At 39.6% G+C, this 23,739-nt stretch overlaps 1 protein-coding gene across 6 annotated transcripts in view; it reads left to right on the top strand.

The window, feature by feature from the left end:
• The first annotated feature begins 247 nt into the window (after positions 1-247).
• The window catches only part of AFF2 (ALF transcription elongation factor 2), a 464,322-nt gene continuing 440,830 nt past the window's right edge, over positions 248-23,739 (top strand). For all 6 annotated transcript variants that reach the window (XR_012160619.1, XM_073358389.1, XM_073358388.1 and 3 more), the window contains exon 1: positions 248-412. Coding sequence is in view for 1 of the 6 variants with exons in the window: in XM_073358388.1 (XP_073214489.1) it covers positions 366-412 (47 nt within the window). In the remaining 5 variants the exon portion in view is untranslated. The remainder of the gene's footprint in view (positions 413-23,739) is intronic.

Here is a 23,739-nt window from a genome sequence, read left to right as displayed (position 1 = left end):
ATAACGTGCTGGCTCCATGTCGTGGCTTCTGGCTGCCCAGGCTCCTCCCCTTGTGTGTGTGTGGGGGGGGGGGGGGAGGTGTGTGCGCGATGCTGCCGCCGCCGGTGCTCTGCCTGCCTCTCCCAGCCAGGCTGCTGGCGGCGGCCGGAGCGAGCAGCGGCGGGTTCTTCGCTGTGCGAGCAGCCTCCAGCCTGGCTTAGTGCGAGCCGGGGGGGGGAGGGTGGGACGGGGTGGGGGGGGTGGGGTTGGGGGAAGACAAGTCACCTTATGCAATTGCTGCCTGTGCTGGCCGGCCACTTCTAGCCCGGCTGGGGAGGGCAGGGCAAGGGGGGGGGGCAGTTCTGAGTCTCCCCCATCAGATCGGGATGGATCTATTCGACTTTTTCAGGGACTGGGACTTAGAGCAGCAGTGGTAGGTTTTGATTTTCTTTTTAATACCAATATTCCTCTCCCCCTCTTCCTCTCCCCCCGCTGTATTTTAGCCTTTGTTGGAAGGATAAAGCTCCCCCCCCCCCCCATCCTTGCTCACTTGCTTAAACCACCTACGGATTGTGGCTGGGTTGTGACTTGCTGTCGGGAAGTGGGATGCGTGGCTGTAATATACAAGGACTTTTTTCTTTTTCTTATACTATTGATGCTCCAAGTTGAAAGAGTGCAGTGGAAACGGGGTGGGGGGATTGCCATGCATTGATGTTAGGGAGAAAAGCCATGCCTCCCCCATCCCCCTGCTCCTGGTGGGTTTTATTCATTAACCGCTTTTGCATGCCTTTGACTGGCAGGGACACCTAGTATTTCCTTGGATCGATGGGTTAAGTTGGATAGATGGGTGGCTATCCCTTGCAACGTTTAAACACAACAGAAAACCAGTGAATTAAAGAGGGAATATTTTTTTCCCCAAGACCGTGGCTTATCTAATGTACTGTTTACTGCTGTCAGTGACAGTATTCCCCCTCATTATGAGAAATGCCACTGTAGTTTCCCTGAATTGCACGGTTTAAGTATGTGTGTGTGTGTGCGGTTTTTTTTTTGTTTGTTTTTTTAAATTTTGCTGCTGTCCTACTCAAGGTAAAGCATTATTATTGAAGTTAGTCTTGGAAGAGGAAAGATCAGTCCCAGGTGATATTTTATAATAGGTCTGAGGGGTTTTTTTTGAGGGGGGGGACACTTTAGGTTTTATTGCTTGGCAAACGGGCACTCGCCTTGGGAAGGTTGGTGCATCAGTCTAAAATATTGTAAACTTGTTGTAAAAGAGACAATGTGGAGGAATTTTTCAGTGGGTGACCAGTGGCAGAAAAGTTGTTGTTTGTGTAGTATTTAACTTTTGTTGCTTCACATGGTCTGTTAATAGGAATATGATTTAACTGGGAATTGGTCCTGCTTCGAGCAGGGGGTTGGACTAGATGACCTTTTGGGGTCCCTTCCAACCCTGATATTCTATGATTCTATGATTCTATGATTTTTTTGGTCTTTGTTGTGGCATAGTGCATGTTTTATTTTTCTCTTCACTCAGAATAAATTAGTTGCTTTTTTCTTACGGTGTCTGATAGAATTCAAAATTGGTTACCGGATGATTACATATAGTTAGGCTAGCATGCAGTTTGACAACAAGGAAAGAGAATAAAATACTGTATTTGCAGCCCTCATCTCTGAATGCCCATACAGACATGTGTATGTCTGTGCACACTGCATATTCTGCACAAGGGTTCACTTTACTTTATTGATATTTTAAGCAATGCCTGTGAAAAAGAGCATATCTTTAGCTAACAGCTATCATTGTGCCAAACATATTGTATCTGCTCTAGTTGAAAACCCAAAATAATCAGAACTCAAATACCTGTCACGTTTTATTTTACAGCAATTTAGAAGTAAATCCTCGGAACCATAAATTATACTATATCAATATTAATCTGTTATCAGGCGTTTTGGATCTTGTGCTGTGTTTTACCAGCTCTGCATAAACCAGAGCTTTATGCGTTAGATCGTTTAATAACCATGCTGCTGTTGTTTAAAAAGTAATAATCACAATAAAATTAGTGCTCAATTAAATATTACGCTCTGCACACTATCTTTACTCTGCTACACTAATTTATTTTGCAGACAACTGATAACCACTGTATTACTATTCAAATAGTATTTGCATACAATTTGCCTAATTTATGGTGTGGGTAATATCATTAATTTAATAGAAGCTGTTACAACTGAATATGTGGGTGTAGTTCAAATACTAAGTACATTTCAGATATTGAGTTTAATGTTTGTTTAATAACTTATTTTCATCTGAATATGGTCTTATGTACATTTAGTGATGTCCCTCCCCTCCCTTCCCTCACAGGGAAGGAAAGTCTTGTGTCTCTGTCTTTGCATAAAATATTAATAATATATTTCCTCTTTTTCTATGGTTGTCATTCACGTGACTTATAGTGAAAATTATTGTTTTAAAAGAAATCTAGTGTTCTTAACTCAATGGACCCTAACACATGTTCTACTTTATGACTGTGTTTGTTTCTAAGCATTCTATATCTATGCAAACTCTATATATTACATACTGTGTACTATGTGGATGGATATGTACATTCACTCAGTTTGATTACTTACATAAGTATGGCAGGCTGGATTTGGCCCATATATGTGTAATTTATGTACATGTATATAAAATAATGTGTGTGAGAGAGAGATACACTTGCAGCAGTAAGGCAAACTGGATTTAGCCCATAATTAATTGTGTATGTGTGTGCGTGAGTATACATATATGCAATACTGTATACATGTGTATAATTATATGTATTGTATATATGAACATAATTTCATTTATATTACCACTTGTCTTACTCAGGCAAGTAGTTCTATTGTGTGAATAAAGATCTGGATTTGGCCCATCAAAATACCTACATACAACTCTCTTGCATGTGCACACAATACAATGTGTGTGTGTCCATAAACACATAAAAAGTTGTGTGTGTATATATATATATGCAATACACTGCATATATAATATTTATATGCAAGTATACAAAATAACATAGTATGTATACTTATGCACATGCTGAAGTAGTGCTTCTCATTTCCTTTTGTTTATAAATTTACATTTCCTAAAATAGTCTTTCATTATTATTTATAAGGCCAATAAGGATCCAGTCCTGCATTCCTTGCACCCCTAAACCTTTCATTGATCTCAGCTGGAGTTTTGGGCTACAAAGAAGGCAAAATCAAGTCCAAAGCGTGAGTGTGTGTGCGTGTAAATTATGTATATAAACAAAGTGAGAGTACAAATATGGCAGAGCATCAGTATTAACCAGTGAAATATGAAGATTGACAGTCATTTGAATGGTCATATGTATGTAGCAGCACTCATAGAGGTGTGAAGGGTGTGAGTCTACCACTAATCACCATTTCATCAGCAAATGACTCCAGAATATTTTGAAGCATCCCAGAAAATGCTATTTGCATTTTTATTTTCCCTCCATGGGAGGTATCTCTCTGTAGTGACTTCTCCTCGGCTACTATATCAAGAACTGTCAAAGCTGTAAAGTGTGCTGCCAGGGGACATGTTCTTAAATTCACTTGTGGCACTCAGCCCAATCAGTGGGAGAGCTACCTGGGTAAAAACTGCAGAATCAGACCTCCAGTGTCCTGTTATTACAGTCCTCACAGTAGCCAGTAATGAGGATTTTTGTGGAATTTAATAAAGAATTTAGTTGTTGGGTTCTTGTGGTTATTTCTATTTTTTTAAAAAATATGTGGTTCAGAGTTAATGAAATGTGCAGTGGAAGGTCAAAAGTGCCCCAGAGGCTATCACACCAGATTTCAGAAATAGGAGAAGAAGAAAACAAAAACCAACCCCCCCCCCACCCCCCACACCTTTAATGGATCTAAACTCCGGCCAAGCTCAAGTCTGTTCAGATTCCATAATGTTCACCTGGGTTTACATTTAATATGCACTATTCTATGAGAGGAGAAGGGAAGGGAGAGAGAGAGAGAATGAAAAGCTTGACCGGCTGTGTGCACCAAGGAGACCATTTGCTGTTAAAAATCAAATTTCTTCTTTTAAATCGTTTTCCACACTTGTCTGTGGTAACCAAGTAAATGAAATCTTGAAGTGTCCTGGGACCATGTGGCTACATTTGAACCTGCTTACTGAAGAAGGAGGCGATGCTATTAATCAACTGCTAGCAAACAAAAAAAAACAAAAAAAAAACCCAACCCAATAATCCCAGGATATAGAGCCAGCCTTTCAACACTACAAATAACAAAGAGATACATTGGTTATGTTTTACTTATTGTCATTGCTACTATTATTTTTAAGTCCTTCAAAAGTAGCAATATAAGAAGAGGAAATCTATAAGAAGGAAAAATGCACATTCAGGTATATAAAATTGCAAAAGGAAATAAAATCAGCAGGTAACAGTATAGCAGAAGCTGCATGGCTCTGATAAGGGAAGACTTCATGCTGCAGAGAAACGAACCTCTTGTTTTTACTTTTTATTTTATGTATCACAAGTAGCCTAATTACAGCAAAACCAGCAAACTGCCAGTTATACAGGAAGAGGCTTAAACTCACTAAACTGTTATATAAATAGAAAGTTCAAAGGTCTGTTTGTGGCTGACAAAGCTGAGAACAGGCCATCTGTGGGCCAGGTTTCTCTGCTGTATGCCTGCAAAAACATACTGCATGCCCCAGCAGCATGCACTTTCAACGTATTTCCTCAACCTGGAGGGGGTGATCCTGCTCTCCAGACAAAGGTGAACTGTTTCAGTCTCAGCCTGTGACTTTTTGGGGTTTTATTTTTATTTATTTATTTATTGCCTTGTGCTGCTGCAGAAGACCTTTTCAGTTACTGTTCTGTTCAAGAGGTCTTTAATAGCTTGTTAAATAAAAACATCTTCTGAACGTTGAAGCAGTTTCTTAAGGGAATGTGTGAAATGGAGTAGATAGATCCTTTTATGAATTGGGATGATTTTTGTGGGAGTTTGAACAGGGAAAAAAAATAAAATGCTGAATGAGAAGATACAGGCTTCGATTCCCCCCCCCCCCCGCCCCTCTGTTAGAAATATTAAAGTTGATTTGCATTTGTTTTCTGGATTTCTGTTACAGGCATCCCACAGTAATTCTTTTGAAAATGTTTCATTTTCAATTTGCTTTGAAAATGTAAGAGGATGAATTGTGGGACTATGGTAGGTGGGCGATGGGGATTGGAAGCTGTCAAAACAAGCAGCTGTGAGAGCCCAAAAATACGCTTTGGGCCAAATCCTGCACTTCCAAATATCCTGACTTACTAAAATTCTGCCCTGGTTTAAGAATGTGGCCCTTTGTAAATCTTGAACTTGCATCCATCAGATGAGGCAAAATTATGATCCCATTTGAGAAATCAGTTTAACAACATGTGAATTTCAGAGTAACAGCCGTGTTAGTCTGTATTCGCAAAAAGAAAAGGAGGACTTGTGGCACCTTAGAGACTAACCAATTTATTTGAGCATGAGCTTTCGTGAGCTACAGCTCACTTCATCGGATGCATGCCGTGGATTGTTTTGCTAATGACTCATTCAAGAATTTAATGACTTTTTAAAATAGACAAATCTGGATGGAGAACAACTGTTTCAGAAATGATTCAGCCATTCCAAAGCCAAACAGAACTTCAGAGCATTTGTACACCTTTCACGTGGATGCAGATTGTATTGTTAGGTTTGGGATTTTTTTAAAACAGATGACTTTTATAACACAAGCCCTTCTAATGGGATCCATCAAATGGTGTCTGTGCCTGCTGTGTCTGTGACAAAGAATGTCACTTCAACCTGGAATTTAAATAAATGATTTGATTGGAAAACGTGACGTTTTGTAAAGCATCCATTTAAATGAATATACAGAATGATCTGTTAAATGTGAACTAACATTCTTGGTCTTCACTTCTCAGAACTGTTGCACTGCTCTTCAGTCCTAGGGGTGGCATAATGAAAGTAGCTCCTGCATTTGAAGGACCAAATCCTGCTTTATTTAAATTAGTAGCAAAACTCCCATGGACTTACATGGGACAGAAATTGGACTCCACGGCCAAACAATTGCACTTGGGCCTGATTCAGGAAGGTACTTAAACATAGGTTTCATTTTAAGCACACAAGTAATCCCATTAAATCAATGGGGTTGCTCATGTGCTTAAAATTAAGCGTGTGTTTGAGTATTGAATTGAACCTTGTTCGGTCTGGAGACTGAGTCCAAAGAAGCAATTCTTTGTGTGGTGCTTGCTGGAGGAAACTGGTGCAATATTTTAATGCGGAGGCTTAGTATATCTGCCTCTTTGCTTCAGTTCTACACTTGTTAGTCATGGTTGCACACATGACTGGCAGTCAGAACCAATGCAAATCTTAAAACTTTAAAAAGAACAGCTTCTTAAGTAAATTGATTTAGAACATGCCACAAGAGTCCTAGAGACTGGCCTATGATACCATGGTGGGGAGTATGCAATAAATGTCTACACAGATCCAATCCTATAAAACCTCTGTATGTGGCCCTTCAATTAAAGTACCTAGAAGTTTTAGGTGTAGCGGGCTTGCAGGATTGGGCCCTTACACCCGTATTATACACTTATAATCAATAAGTAATCAAACCCATCTATGTTTTCCTCAACATGGGCTTGATCCGCACCCACTGAAATTAATAGAGATGCTTCAGTGGTCACTAGATTAGGCCCTATTATGGCCAAAAGCCAGATCTCATGAAATGCAGAACAACTGTCTAAGGCCCTGATTCAGCCAGCTACTTAAGCACATGCCTGACTCTAAGCATGTGAAAAGCCCCCTGAAAATCAGTGCTGAGATCTGCTTAAATTAAATAGTAAAACATTTTTAAAAAGCCTCTTCTCTCAATAGTGGTTTTAAAAAGTAAAATTTATAAAAACAAGCCAATAAATACCCTTGGAGAACTAAAATTTTGCAGCATCTTTAGTTTTTAAAAAGTTAAAAACCTCTGCATGTTTAATGTGGGAGGGAGCGAATCCCATAGCACATCCAGCTACCATAACCAGACATCCCATAATATAGTTATAGTTTCACAGCAGTGACTTGATGGGAAAGATGCTTTAAACATTTCATTATTCAGAGAATGTTCTGCATTGGTGCTTGGTCTTCAAAACAGTTGTTTAATTTGTTTTAATATCTCTGGCCACAAATCCTCTGACCTAATGATCTACTGGCTAATGGGGGAAAAGTAGAGACAAAAGGATGACATAAAATGGAGTGGAGAAAAAGTAAAGTAGGATCATGTCAGCAGGATTTTCAACTCCACTTCACAGAACTTCTTATGATATGTTGAGCTAACCAAAAATGTGTACAAAAATTACAAAGTATTTCATATTAAGTTTGCATTGTTAAACCAAGTTTGTGGTAATGATCCATGTCTGGGTGTCTAGTCTAGAAAATACTATGCTAAAACTTGATCCTTTAAAACAATAGAAAGTATAGTGCTTACTACTGTGAGCTGCCCTTTGATTTCAATGGGACGACTTGTAATATTCCGACTACATGTAATAGAACTGGCTTGTAGGTTTCAGTTCGTAATGCTGAAAAATAATGTGGAGCTGGAAAGCAGGCATGAGAGGGAACCAAGACTTCCCTCTGTTAACTTTCCAATGACTATAAGTTGTATTTGATCAGGAAGAGGCTTTTTTTTCAGTGTAGACAGAGCAGATCCACACCACGAATTATTATGCCTGTTGAACAAAGTCTAGCCACTCATTTCTTCTTCTGTAAAACTTTATAACATTTTAATTAGATTTTATGTACATGTCCAAAGATTGACAAACCGTGCTCCACTGTGAAAGGTTGACTCTCTCACCAGTTGAATTTCTTTCTGTATGTGAGCTGAGCTACTAATTGATATCAACGGATTTAAAAATCATCTAGGGGTCTTCATTACAGAATTGAGGATCATATTGCCGCTAGAATCTGATAGTATCCTTGATGACAGTGAGAGTGTCAGATATTGTATACAGTATGTACATTATGCTTAATTAGCAACAAAGGTCAATGACTGAAACTGATCAGTGACTCAGATGCCATCAGCTGGCAGTTACACTGAGGTGTGAATACGCCACTCATTATATGTTTGTATAGGGGAGGAGTGTTAACAAACAGTAAAGAAGGAAATGGGATAGAGGTAATCAGTTTAAAAATCACTTGTTCCATCGGCAAACATTACAGCAATTTGTATGGTTTCAGAGTAGCAGCCATGTTAGTCTGTAGTCGCAAAAAGAAAAGGAGGACTTGTGGCACCTTAGAGACTAACAAATTTATTTGAGCAGAAGCTTTCATGAGCTACAGCTCACTTCATCGGATGCATTCAGTGGAAAATGAGTCTGATGAAGTGAGCTGTAGCTCACAAAAGCTTATGCTCAAATACATTTGTTAGTCTCTAAGGTGCCACAAGTACTCCTGTTCTTTTAGCAATTTGTATGTGGCTGTGGGTGTACATGGTACTTCAAAATAAGTAAACTCTCTAGTTTTCATTGCTGTCAGCACTTACTATCGAGCACAGTGCTTATTACTCAAGGTAGTAATCACTTTACTCTGTACTAAGAGTTTTAAGGATCCGGCCCTAGTTTAGTATTTTCCTTAGCAGACATCCAAGCGTTAGACCAGTACCCAGTGATCAGGCCAGCACCCTACTTAGTTCACAGTCTAAAGGTAGGAGCAGGTAAATACATTACAACGGTAGTAGAACACAATACAAGCTAAATGCATGGTGGTGTGTGGCTTTTATAAAAAGAAAGCTTCCATATAGAATAGCATGTTTCCTGTCTGTCACATTTTTTAGTCTCAAGATAACAGACCACTGTCTACTCATGAAACCTGGTGGCTTTATTGAAGAGAGGATCTCAGCCATAAATATTCGTTTGAACGCTTGGCTTTTGGTTCGTTTGGTTTGGTTAGGCCTGGCCCAACAACTGTATTTTTAAACTGTTGTCTTAGAGGCATTTCTTCTTACCCTTTCCAGTATCATTGACTTTGGTCATTGCTTTACTAGCAAGCTAAAATCGCAGTAGAAAAAGCAAATAAACCCCTCGGAAAATGGGGTTCCTTTAAACATAAAAACTAGGCAATTTTAAATTGTGACGAGATTGCAATTTCCCATTTTTTTTTTGTGAGTCATGCCACAAGAGAATCTGAGATGTTGGAGCAATGCGGTAATCACGTATTTCTGTTCCTTTCATTAGGCACATGTATATTTGAGAATATGGTAGTCAAGATTTTTCAGAAGTGACTAGTTATGGGTGCCTCCGTTTTTTAGGGCCCAATCTGAGAGATAATTTCAAGCGGCTTGAAATACTGGGGCTTGAAAGGTGTGAGCTCAGCACCTTCTGAAAATCAGCCCTCTTTGATTTGACCAGTCTCAAGGTGGGCAACAAAATCACTAGTCACTTCTGAAAATCTTAGCCTGTTGTTCTTAATACTGGGAATTTCCTCCCCAGTGTCTTTAATTTTGGGGGGAAATTCAGGCACAGAGAGGTGAAAGGATTTGCTCAAGGTCACACGGGTGGCCAGTGATAGACCAGGAATAGAGCTGAGGTCTTCTGAATCCCAGTCCGCTGCTCAGTCCATGCCACCATGTTGCTAATATTACTCTCTACTGCACAGATGTGTTATAGGAGAAATTCCTAAAAGTTCATGCATGAAATACTAAGGTGGTGTGGGGCAAATAGGTACCTAGACAAATAAGCTAGCTGTAAAAATGCATCTTATAAAAGAGAAGGCAGAATTTGGACTGAAGAGAAGGAAGAAAGATGAGATAAGAGAAAACATAGTTGAGTACACCCACCATATAATATATGTGACATGCATGTTTTATGTGGCCTGCGCTAACTTGGACAGTGAATGGTGGTACCTTTTTAAGGCAAGACAATTCTTTCTTGCCACCAGTCTTGTATGGAAGTTTTTTAAATGCTACTGTGGCTGAAGTAAACGACATGCATATGACACTGAAAATTATATCCATTCTTTCTTCAAGCCAGCTACCTTTGTTTCCGACAGACTTCTGCTTTGTCGGTTAACCTAGGGCTTGGGTTTTCTAACACATATTATTAGATGGAATACATTTTCTATTTATAACACTTGAGGATACTAACTACTGCATTGCATTTAGCAAGAACTAGCAAGAACAGGTTTTATGATATAATTAATATAGAAATTGCATATTATTCATCATACAAAAATTATTAGTGAGGTTTTCCTACAAGATTCTAAGGAAAAGATGCAGCAAATGATTCTGTGGTCTTCATCTGTGTCCCAAAAGAGTAGGAAAAGTTTGGAAATTTGCAAATGCAGTTTAAATTCATTACTTTTGTATAGTATATTTCTAAAATTAAAGCTAAGATGGGCTTTTAGTGCAGGGAATGCATTTTGGTAGATAACAAGAATATAATTGTAAGGTATTTGTGGAGACCATTGAGAGCATATTTATCCATAATCATCTTCATGTGCCCATGGTGTAACTGCATTTAGGCCAGTGGAGTTGCACTAAGAGGCTGATTCAAAGACTATTGAAGATGATGTATGTTTTCCATTCACTTCAGTGGACTCTGATCAGGCCCTAGGAGTCTCAGATCTCTGGACTTGTTCACCCCTTCCAATGGGAAATCTTCTTCAGCACCTATAGATCCCTGGCACCCCATCCCCTATTCTTGCCCCCATGCCCCTCAAAGCACCATGGGAGCTGAGCTGCAGTCTTCTCCTGTCGTACCGTCCTTTTCTCTCCCATCTCTCTTGATGGGGGAAAGGGCTTTCCCTATCTTGGGGGTGAAGATTGTGGAAAGGGCTATAGTGTCTGAAGACCAGGGAGGAAAAGGTGATATTGCTACAATCTGCTTCCATCTAGCCACTGCCCTGGCTGAATACTCCTCCACAACCTGCCAGCTCTCCATCCTCTATCCCTGTTGGAGTCGTCGGACCAGGAAGAGAAGGCAATACTTCTGTGAAGGTGGCTGACCCTCCCCAATGTTCCCCACACTGGGATGGGAAGATCTGCACGTGAGGGTCCCCTTTGCATCCAGACAAAGGTGCACGATTAGACCCTGTTACTAAACAGCAACAATTACTTATGATAGATGTTGGAGTAGAAAAATACCCATTAGTTCACCCATCTCCAGCCCATGTCAGGCTAGCACAGTCTGGGTGGCTAAAGTACATTTTCTAAGCCTTCACTGGAGCCTGATTCTGTTGTCATTACTCATGGAGATGGGTCCCATAGTATGTAACTCACACGGAGAAGCATCCAACAGATGTGTCTGGATCTTGCATAAGTTACACAAATTAGCACAGGAATGGTATATTTTGAAGATATATCAGACCTACATGGGGAACCCTACATTCAAAATGATCCTCTATTACAAATACATAATTTAAGTGCATTCTGTTAGCTGCATTTCAACCAGTAGTATCCCATGGTTTGTCTGTTTTTCTTTTTTTAACAATTCTCACTTGTGTAAGCTTGCACAATCTGACTGCAAATTCAGCTGCAAATGATTAGAGGTCTCATCAAAATTGAGGCAGACTGGTGTGTTTGGTTAAGATTTAACATCTTTCTAAGTAATTATAATGCAATGTCCGTATATAGTCTGTCTATGGAAAGAAAGGGACATAAATGATACAGTTCTATTGCATCAGGGCTTTTGTAAACTATTTACCGTTAGTCATATATCTGAAGCAAAGGAGAGAGGATTGATAAACCTATTCCAAAGGGCTTGAAAAGTTAAAGTGAATTCTAAATGTAGATTAGGAGAAAACCATGACAGCCAAGCCAGCATTACCTCAGTTGATTAATTTATAAGGATACTGGTCAATGATTTTAACCAACAGCTATGCATAGTAGAATCCTAATGGGATCTGTCTGTTAAGATTACATAAAGTAGAGCATTTGATTTATTTCATAGTTTTCCAAAGCTCCACTTTAACTTCGTACAAATAATGCATTAGTCACACTGGATAAAATGGCATATTGAATCAAGTTGTGATTTTGTCTGCTTCTCATAATCTGATTTTATAAAGAATTAAATCTGTTTTAGTAGTTTATTCATATCATAAAAGAGATTGTTGGTTGAATGAAATCTTTACATCTGCCACTTTCTATCTCATTAGAAAAGACCCTCATATTCTTCTCGTCTGTTTTTATCCCCAAGAGCATCTGTGTGTGTGTGTGTGTGTATATTTTCTGTACATGTTTGTGTATTATAATGGCACTGTATTTGCAAAAATGTGGTTAAGGTGACATCATTATTTCTAGTTTCAGGGTTGGGGATTGTATCAACCTAAGGGTGTAAAAATTCACTTGAGGCTAAAACCTGACAAAATATCCACCCAGGAGCAAATGAGATATGTGTGGGTAATCTTTTTTTCTTTTTTTAACGGGTTTTGCATTTGCTAACCCCAACATGCCCACTGGAAGGAGAGCGTGCCTCCAGTGTTGTTCCTCTCCATCCTGGTAGTTTTACCAGGACCTCCTGAGAAGTGAAGGCATGATATTAGTTAGCCAAGCCATTCTCGCCCCTGATCTTATCATCAGAGATGAAACTGTCGGAAAAGGTCTTTCCAAAGGCATTGGTCAGAGGGTTTTCGCCTGTCTTGTTTCCATTGACGACCTGCTCCATCCAACATCATGGTCTCAGTGTTTACTGTTTTAGGGAGTACAAAAATATAGGAGAATCTATTTTTTCTCTTTTTAAAAATGTGATTCCTTGTGCTCAGATAACTAGAAAATGAAATTAGATGGATTTGTTTCTTCCAGAAGTATCCATCTGACCCTTTATTTACAAGATGGACAAAGTCGAGCAGTTTTGTACGTCTTGTCACTCATTTAATCACATACAAATGGGCATGTATTATAGAAAAATTTACATGAGTATATTTATATATAATACAGACAGCTACAGATGTGCACAAATACTGATTTGCATGTGTTCATTAGGTGATTTGCCCATGTGAATTTGAAAATCTGGACTCTGTGTATATAAGAGAATGAATACATGATGGCGTTCAGCTTGGAAAAGAGACAACTAAAGGGATATGATAGAGGTCTATAAAATCATGACTGATGTGGAGAAAGTAAATAAGGAAGTGTTATTTACTCCTTCTCATAACACAAGAACTAGGGGCCACCCAATGAAATTAATAGGCCACAGGTTTAAAACAAAAAAAAGAAAGTCTTTTTTCATAGAACACACAGTCAACCTGTGGAACTCCTTGCCAGAGGATGTTGTGATGGCCAAGACTATAACAAGGTTAAAAAAAGAGCTAGATAAATTCATGGATGATAAGTACATCAATGGCTATTAGCCAGGATGGGCAGGGATGGTGTCCTTAGCCTTTGTTTTCCAGAAACTGGGAATGGGAAACAGGGGATGGATCACTTGATGATTACCTGTTCTGTTCATTCCCTTTGGGGCACCTGGCATTGGCCACTGTTGGAAGACAGAATATTGGGCTAGATGGACCTTTGGTCTGACCCTGCATGGCCATTCTTATTCGGTGGCATAAAAATTTATAGCACATAAGAGCCATTGACCTCCCCTCCTCTCCCAAAAAAGCAGCCCTGGTTCAGCAAGGTATGTAAGCATATGCATAACTTTAAACATGAGGATTCTCATTTTCTTCAGTGGAACTAATCCCACGCTTAAAGTAACGCACGTGCTGATGTAACTTACTGGACTAGGGCCAAAAGGAGCAATAGTGTTTGGAAAAGGTGTATAGTATGTCGCATGTGAGCTGTCATTATGACTGGGGGAGGAGTTGTTTTCACGTATCCTATAAAAGGCTGAAGTTTCCTAGCTCCCTTGTGTGCACAACCCAGAGTTCTGTAGCTGCTTCCGTCTTTGAGTTTTCATTTCCTCCCATTTTTATTCCATTCCATAAACCACGTAGGGCCAGATTCTGCCACCCTAAATGGGGCTTCTCATAGAGTAAGGGGCTAACCAGTGTGAGCCAGGGTGGCAGCTTCCAGCCCTTTATTAGTTGCTCTGTTAGTCAGAGAAGCATGTTAGCATTCTGAGAACTTCCTGAGATGAAACATCGAGATCTTCATTCAGATTTTTCTTTTGTCGATGGTTGTTGCATTTTTGATTGGACCCTGGCTTCTGGTTGTGACTCACATTCAAACATACCTGGAATCTGAATGGGTATTTTGATCTGAAATTTGAAGTTTGCCTCCTCTCTGTAGAAGGCTGATCTAAGAGTCTGCATCCAAATATTCAGGAACTTCAGTGGTGTTGAAATCTAGTCTCCGGACCCTCCATGGGGAATTGCACAGGTAGACTTGTGTGGAGATCACGGAAATCGGAGGAGCGCTATGCAAGATTCCATCCACTCTGAGTTCAGGATTGGGGCCGAATGTTGATTTAAATTGTGTAAGTTGGGCCCATCTCTGATTCCAACCGGGCATTTTGAAGACAAAACAATACAAAAACAAACTAGTCCTATGTATTATTTTTCCTGAAGGGTCATTGGATCAGATCAGATTATTTGCCTTTTGCCTGAGTGGCCATCTTTTCCTGAGACAGAAATGCTTTTGCTACTTGACAGTGCTAAGTCCTTTTTGCTTTAATTGTGTTTTTGTGGAAACCGAGAAGATACATGTGGCTTTTCATAAATGTGTTTTTAGTTGTTGGTAAATTCCCATGACGTGGAACATTGATTTAAAGACAGCAGTGTTTGCTGAAGCATAGGGGCTCCCAAATTTGGGGCCAATTGAGTGGCGAGTGTGAATTGCTTTGTATGGTCAGGGAATTGGTTTCCATTTGCAGCTGGTGAATGAACAGTACCTTAATTTTCAGTTAACTGGAACTGGCCTTTATAGCGGCATTACATTAAATAATGTATTTTATTTCATTGATGTTTCTGAACTTGCATTAAATATATGTAGTTGAAGAGCCGGGAACTAGTAATATAAGATGTCAATTTTAGCACTGCGTTGCACACTATTCTCTGCATTTATACACATTTTCAGATGCCAGGGATGTCAATCTGGCATACTGTGTGAGCCATATATTCTTTTTTTTTTAAGGTTTATAGATTGCAAAACAACTTAAATATAAAATTATTTTAAAACTAAGAAAGCATTCATTGTTCTTGTATGTTGTAACAGAAGCTTCATTTTGTAAGGGTAAAAGCAAGGAGCTAATTATGCAGAGTGCTAGTTGTTTTCTAGTAATACAAGTAGTTATCCAAACTATTATGCAGCAATAAAATGTGGATTAGTGCAAAGTTCTGTTGGTTAGTTCACAAATTTTTCTCTATGCTTGGCCCTGTCTGATGGTCGATGCAACAGACACAGCATACGTATTTAAATGTGATAGAACAGAGCCTTGCTGTGTGTTTTCTGTGAAAAGCAGTGACTGTAGCAGCTCTGAATAAACAGAAAATGGCCTTTTATGGGCAATTCATTGCATTTTATTTGGCAGCTGTTTCTCTTTAATCGGATTTTTTCAATGTATTTATTGTATTTTGTGCTGGTGAGGGGGGAGAGCTGGAGCAGCAAATTCCCAAGATTTGAGCGGCTTTTATGTGCTTTTCTCATTTTGAACAATAGGAAAATATTGCTGTATTAATTACTGTTGTGCCTTATTGGCAAAAATAAAGATATCCTAAGGTATAAAATTACTAATATGGGAGAGGCTTTGATTTTCTCATTAGTACAGGATATTTTGCATCTGTTCTGGTTCACGAGCTCATTGTCGGCATTTAAATAATAAATAGTCATTATGACTCGGTAATGACTAATAATAATAAAAATAAGTAGGCATTTGAGAGTGCATGCAGTCGGGCATGCTCCCATGTTTATCAATAGGTAGGATTGGAAATCCCTCAAAATGAGCCATTTCAGCCTGCCCATTGACACTTTCTTAGATCACTGCACAACTCACATCTCCATTGGAGTGATGGCATGTAGATGAGCTACGTACAAGCACTCTCATCTTTGCGTGTCGGGAGTGAAATGTTAAGGTTCTCACTTGAAATGGAAAATGTACATTTCTTCCATTTAGATACTTGTGTGTGTGTCTCTGTGTGAGAATAGACCCTTAAATATATCGTTGTTCTGAATTCATGAAAACATAAAAGCTTTGAATTTTCCTACCACAGTCTGTCAAGCATAGTTTTAGAAAAGTAGCCCGAATGCACCTTCCCTAGTTCAACTCAGTTTGTGTCAAAGTTTCCCCACTTCTATAGATTCTAGTCTTAAACATACAAAAACGAGGGAATCCAAAGTTAAGGCTCAAAATCCAAATCAACTGTCAATTTATAATGCTCTCTGTCATGTCTGTTAGGGCACTTGCAGGTATGATGTACTATGCATAAACTTCATACTTTTGCAATTCGTAAGTGATGCAGGACAAATTAAGGACAGTGCCTTCCTGCATTTGAACCCCTCACCTTGAATTTCTATCCCTTTGTGGGACAATATGTAGAGAGGTTTCAGAGTAACAGCAGTGTTAGTCTGTATTCGCAAAAAGAAAAGGAGTACTTGTGGCACCTTAGAGACTAACCAATTTATTTGAGCATAAGCTTTCGTGAGCTTATGCTCAAATAAATTGGTTAGTCTCTAAGGTGCCACAAGTACTCCTTTTCTTTTTGCGAATATGTAGAGAGACTTTAGTCTCTTCATAGTTAAAGTGACGGCATGTTTCATTATTTGCCCTGATTTTAGCTTTCATCCCCAATTTAGTTTTGACTAGCAACATTGGTTTGGCCTGAACATTTCTAGGTGTGTTCTGTGGGCAGTGGCGAATATAATTCGAAGTCTGAAAAAAATAAAATCACCAACTAGATTCTAAGTTGTAGGTCATTAAAACATTTCTCTGCCTGTAATTCTGACTTTTTTTTTTTTAACATTTTTATGCCCCTGTAGCTCAAAAGAAAATCAGGCCACTCATAGCTGGGAACCTAAATGAGAATTTGGGAGTCTAACTTCAGGTGCCCAAATTTGGAAATTCTGGCCAAAATGCCGAACTTTTTTGGGTGTCTCTAGCTACAGATCATCTTGCTTGTCAAATGTTGAACGTTACATGCAATTAAATGCCATTAGTGTGTTTAAAAAAACCCCCAAAACAAGCCAAAACAAAAAAACCACAAGAACTTGTTCTTGTGTTGAAGCAAAACGGTTGGGCTGTGGATAAAGCCAACAGAAATCAGTAAAGCAAGTAGTTTATCAGCACATGACCCGAAACGTTCTTAAAGTGATCTGTGAATGGCAGCTACCCTAAATCTGCTTCTTGTCATAGTCATTTGTCTGGCTTAAGGGGGAAGTGGGTCTCCTTGGCAATACAAGAGTAAGTGGATGACCATGTAAGATCAGATCGAAGTCTCTGGCGGTAATGTTAGCACTGCAACAAAGTGCTTCTTTGACACCATTTCTGCTGCTGCCACTGCTGTTAATAAGTGTGCTAATTATCGTGAATCTGATAAGGCTTATATTAATTGTCTGGATTAAATGTAAATCCTGGTTAAATAGAGAATAGTTTAACAGTCTTAACAGGTGTGGGTTTGCCTAGCTGCTGTTTTCAATGTAAAAACATGCATTTAAAACCTTTTTTTAATAACTATCTCTATTTTTAACCCTTGCAGCAGATTTAGTGAGGTTTTTTAAAACCTGTTCAACACCTAAGACTTCTCCTAACATTGTCAATTTATTCTTCCCCCCGCCCCCATATTCCAATAAGTGATTATCAGTTTGTGTAGTTAAATACAGTATGTAGCCCTAGCATTTCCAATGGATATAAAGAGCCCAGCAGTGAGTTTGGACTCACGTTTATTGGTTACCTATGCATTATCATAGGTAAGCTGTTTGGATCAGTGCCAGGTAAGCTGTTTGGATCAGGGACTATTCCTTGCCATATGTTCGTACAATGCGTAGCACAATTAGGCCTAAGCTGTTTGGCCTCTAGGCACTATCGCAATATAAATGTTAAATAATAATTTAGTACTGAAGAAAATAACCCATGGTCAATCTCCGATGGTTGCCATTGGCTAGAGCTGGAGTTGTGGTTAGAGCAGACTTCTTGGTTCTATTCCTAATTCTACTTCTGACTGTGCGGTAAGTCACTTAATACTAGATATTATTGTATCCATGTTGCATCTGTCTGGCGGTGTTGCAAGCATTAATTAATTAATACTTAATAAATTTTAAAAAAGCTTCATGTCAATGCAAAATAAGATATTAACAGTAAGGTATTAAATTACTGCTTGACATGAGGACATCATCTTGGGATATTGGAGCAAGGAGGAAATCACTACTTTTTAACTGTCCGGCACTATGAACATAGAGAATAGGCACGTAAAAACAGCATCTGTCTGAAAAATAAAGGGCATGAATAATTGTTGGTAATGGTGGTATATTTACAGCATATTTTATGTATTATACAATTCGGTGTTGCTATCAGTGCCCAGGCCTCTCCAGCTTAATTGGCAGGAGAACTGTCATACAGCAAGACATCTTGCTGCAAGAGCAGTGATCTTCTTCTTCTTTTTTTTCATTTGTGTCAGCTACATTTTTATCACGTCTTTATTGTTTTTAATTTTTTCCTGTGAATTTAATGTTCATGAAAGGTACTGGGCTGACAGCTCTGGAGACTGAAGTCCTCTGTTTATCTACAGAATTGGCATTGACAGAGCAAGGTTCTTTTAATGTGCTCAAACGGGGACCCAAGAGAGATGAGAAGATATTTCAGCGTCCATTATTAGTTGCCTACGCTGTCCTCTTTGTTCTGATGGTGGTGCAAACACAAACAAAGGCACAACCTCTGCCCTTTTTATCTTTGGGATAGATCTGCATGGCCCAAATTACCATAGCATCTGAAAAAAGAAAAGGAGGACTTGTGGCACCTTAGAGACTAACCAATTTATTTGAGCATGAGCTTTCGTGAGCTACAGCTCACTTCATCGGATGCATGGTCTTTAATGTAGAGCTGCTCAGGATTTTTCTCTCCAAATATTTTTCAGATGGAAAATGCAGTTTCTGCACACACACACAAAAAAAATTTCCATTAGGAAAATCAAAGCAAAATATTTTGTTTCCAGTCAAGCTGACCTGAATCAAGACGTTTTGGTTTGCCAGACTGAACCAAAACCTTTCATTTCAGGTAAGGGTGACATTACTCTGTGTCCCCCTGAGTAGTCTTCCTTCTGGTTGAACGACCATGGTGCATCACGTGAATCACGTAATCATGTTATACCAGGGGAGATGTAGTCCAGCCAGGGAGCCCAGCCCAGAGAGGAGAATGGGGGCATAAGCACCTGACCTACAACTCCCATAAGAGATTGCAGTTCCTTAGGGCATACAGATTAATGTGGAGCTGAACTGAAACTAAGTATTTTGGTATTTCTGAATAGAATTTTTCCAAAACTGTGGGGGGAAATTATATTTTGACTTCTCATCCCAATTTAGCATGGAAACAAATTTTGAAATATTAGCGTTCCAGATGGGAAATTCCGATTTTCGACCAGCTCTGCTTTCGTTCCTGACAAATATCCTATGAGGCAAGACAGTGCCATTATCCCCATTTTACAAAGGGACAAACTGAGGCCCTACAGATCTCATGTTTTAAGAGCTTGCATGCCCATTCATTCCTTGAGCTCTGCTGAGACTTCCAACCAGGTGTCTGGCTAGCTTTAAAGAAGACGTGGGTTACTGGGGGGAATTTTGACCCCTTCAAACTGTACCGAGACCATTAACTCATTTTACATATGTCAATAGACAAACTCCAGACAGTAACAGCTTTCGGACTCTGTTGACCTAAGTTGGGATGAATTAAATCAGGTAATTATGAGATGATGGGCTGTATATGCCCTGAGCCATTCAGTCCCCTCTGTCAGCTACATTTTTAGCTTATAAATCGCTCATGTAATCAGTAGGTTAAGCAGCCTTTGCTCAAGTTCTGGGATTGATAAAATAATATTGTTATTTGCAAACAAAGAACTCTTACAGCCATACTGGTTTTGTTCCGTAAGAGGCAAGTTCTTCACCCCCCACAGTTCAGGTAAGGAGAATCTTCACACAATAGAACTGGTGCAGATATGCTGTGCAGGGAAGGGAAGATTTATTCAGCCAATTTGCCTCTCACCCACTCGCAGCCCATAAAGCCCAGTTTTGCAGGATCTCCCTTTTCACTGCTGCTCAGAGGATCTTGGGAAGCTGAGAAATAGTGGGCTGGGAAAGGGTAGTACATCTCCTGCTATATGAAGTCAACCACCATTCCCTTGTCTGTGGACAGGATGAGGGGACTTTTACTTTGGAGATTACTCCAGCTTTGAGTTGCATTTCCTCTGTTTGGCCTTCTTTTCAGTTGCTGGAAAAAACTCCCCAAGGCACTCCCCACCACCCCAGTGCACTGGTGGCAGGATTTGAGGCTCAGTGTTCAGCAATTGCACGTTCAACCCAAAGTATGTGTCCACATTCAAATCTGAATCGTGGTAGCTGTAACTTGGTCTTTAAAGTAGTTTTATAACCTCCTTGTGGGATGGGATGGGAGGGAAACACCTACTCTACATTGAGCACAGGAACATTGTTTAAACACGATTCTGGTGATCTTGGTTCTAATCTCAGTGTAGACAGGACCAGAATGGCATGCTGAGCCTTGCTGGAGGCTGAAACCATGTTTGTAAGTGTGAGACAAAAATAGCTATGCATGTTCTGGGCTATGCTGCCACCTGTTCCAATGAAAAGAGGAAGCCAAAAGTGGCTTATAATGGACACGAAACTCTGTGCTCTCCTCTGAGAACTACAGGTGCAAATAACTCCTTACTTTGATATATGTCAACGGGCATGGTAGCTGTTGAGAAAGGACCATGCAGATGAACTCCTTTGCTGTGGGATGGTGAATATTTCTCTGGGTTCTCCTTTTTCTATCAGTGTCTGGTAATTACTAGACTTCATTTGTATAACAAGAGCATCGTGTGCTTTAGCACTTGCACGTTTTTACTGAAACCATCATGGGTTATGTCTGCAAAGTGGTGGTGGGGAAAGTGGGGGGCAAATTACAGTGACTTCCTGCCTGGGGAACTGGCTGCCGGCCTTTTTGTTGCTGCTCCTGCTGTTTTTTTTCCTTTCCGTTTTGTGTTGACTAATTTACTGTTTGTTCTAGAGCTGCAGTGAGTGGGAGCTAAACTTTAAGTGCACATTTGGCTCTTTAAAAAGACATTTAGTGTACAATTACTGCTGTTTACCATCTTATAATTGTTGTGTGTTTAGGCTTAGTCAGGCTTAGGAAGATGGGTATCTATAATCTTTCAGGGCTTTGACTCCCTGTTCCACTTTTTTTACAAAAGAGAAACTAATTATAGATCTAGACAGATAATGTAATGTTTTGTATGTGTTTGGTGCTCTGATATCATGGCGATTAGTGTAGCATAAGTGCCTAGATAGACAGGCAGACAGACATAGATAGAGAGGCCGTGAAAGAAAACTCCACTTGTGGTTCTGGTTTGAGTCATGGACGCTCAATCTAGGGGTTGTGTACAGGTCTTGATGGCCATGACCACCCTTCTTTTCCTTAGAGTGTCCATAATTGCTTTTTGTTGTAACGTGGACTCATGGTAAGGAAGAGGTTGAGAACCACTGATTTAAGTGGATGGCTGCAGTTTTATCCATTAAGTAGTACTGTGTACCACAGACCTCAGCAGTAAATTCAGTCACCTTTCAAACAATGTCCAGAACAAACAAGGACTTCAGTGAGCCCCCTCTGGTGACAGATCCCTGAGCTGAAATCTCTCAACCTCATGGAAAGAACAGGGCAGGAGCGAGGGTTGCCTCCAATATGTGACTGACTGATAGAGGCCCTTTCCAGTCACACAGTTTGTTTATACCAGGGGTGGTGGGTGGATAGAGAAATCTCTTCTCACCATCAGGATTAACAAAGGCATTGATTGTTCTGAAGGCGACTTCTGGGGTAGGAAAGGGCTGGCAGGTATAAGAGGGGAGAGCAATCAATGACAGAAGAAGGAATTTTGAATTGTCCAACCAGGAGCAATCCAAGGTACCTGCCAGTAGGCATTCTCTTCGTAAAAACTGGGACAGCGATAAAACACATAAATGTACACTGTCAGTCTGGTAACAGAGTTGACAGACACATAAACGTTGGCTGAAGTTATTTCTACTCACAATGGAACTATTCATCTTTCAACTAAAGTAATACGTTCATATATTTGTTCTCTTACACATACTCCTACGCCTTGATAATAACACTTGTTAAGCCAGGATCTCAAAGCACCTTGACAGCATAAAAGAATCAAGCATAATAGCATTCATGGGGTAGTATTCACATTTTACATAGGAGGGCACAAAAAGGTTTCTCTACGACTTAACCTAAGGCACTCAGCTAACACCGCTGTACTGTCTATGTTTTCATCATGGATAAAATAAGTCTTTTTCCTTTTGATAAAAAAAATGAATTGAGCAGTTTGCATTCCTATCCGTTAGTTTAAAATTGTTTGTTGTAGAAGCTCTAGAGTGAAAATGTAAAGTCAGTTGTCCAAGTTGATTTTTCCATTGACCTACAGTTGAAACAAAGACCATTGTGAGAAAACAAAATGCAATTGAACCCTCTTGACAAATATGTAACTGAAAATACATTAGTACTTGAAAGGCATGAGGATCAATTAGTTCAGAAGCATGACTAGCTAGAAAAAAAAATCTTTCTTCTCCTTCTCCTTCAATTCCATGAGATTTATCTTATACGATGCATAGAAATTGGAGGACATGTACACCTTACCTGGGGTTAAAATCCTACCTATGTTTTTGAAATGATTCTGCATTTCAGGCTGTTTATAAACCCAATGAATGTTCTCACTTGAATTCATAAGAAATATTTTTTTTATTAGAAACAGACACCAAAGAAAAATCAATCTACTTGAGGGAGCAATCTGTAATTGAAAACTGTTGAGAAAATATAGTTACCGTTCAGAAAATAATCAGAAGCTATTAATACACATTGTATCCCTTCGTCGTTTTAGTTTTTAAACAAACTTAGAATATGAGTAACAACTTTTTCGTTCCATAGCAGTAGATAAACGTGAGATTTCTCTCTCTTCTATGCTGTGTTTTGTTTTACATATGATTCTAGTAAAAAGGTGGATGATTGTGTGGTTGATGGATGCATGTTCAGCCTGTACTAGGTATTGGTCACTTTTGTACCCACTCACTGTTGCTGCTCTAAGAATTCAGCAAAAGCTACTTCATCTTTTTTGAATAAAGCTTTGCATATGTTAGAGCTCTGAGCTGGTGTTTAATCTTGCCAGTTGAAATCCATTCCACCTCCATGGGGCCTGTTCTATGTCCCTTTAAAGTCAGTGGGAGGGGTTGTGGCAGTAAAAGCCACTACTCACCCAACCAAAGGCCAGATACAGAGCTTGCTGCACAGCCCCTCCTCCCCTTTCTGCTATTCCAGCCTTGGGACCCTGCTATTTGCCAGGGTGGTTGCGGCTGCTATATCTTTAATTGCTGTGGCTGTTCATCATGGGTGAATTTCACCCCACTGAGATAGTCCTCATATGCGATTGGCAGAGTTGCTTCATGATTTTCAGTGGTGGAAGGGGATTTAGGTGCACACATTTTTTCTTGTATTTAAAATTAAACCCTGAGATACTAACTGAAACCCTGAGCACATACCAGAATGCTCGACTGATCCAATAAGTAGCCATAAAAATCAGTGGCAAATCAGAGTAGTTAATTAATAAAGTCTAAGCACTAGTGCTGGTCAATAAACTACTTTCATG

This window comes from Lepidochelys kempii, chromosome 9 (genome assembly GCF_965140265.1).
Source record: "Lepidochelys kempii isolate rLepKem1 chromosome 9, rLepKem1.hap2, whole genome shotgun sequence".
NCBI lineage: Eukaryota > Metazoa > Chordata > Testudines > Cheloniidae > Lepidochelys > Lepidochelys kempii.
The sequence above is the reverse complement of the archived record's forward strand: the minus strand, read 5'-3'. Positions and strand labels throughout refer to the sequence as shown.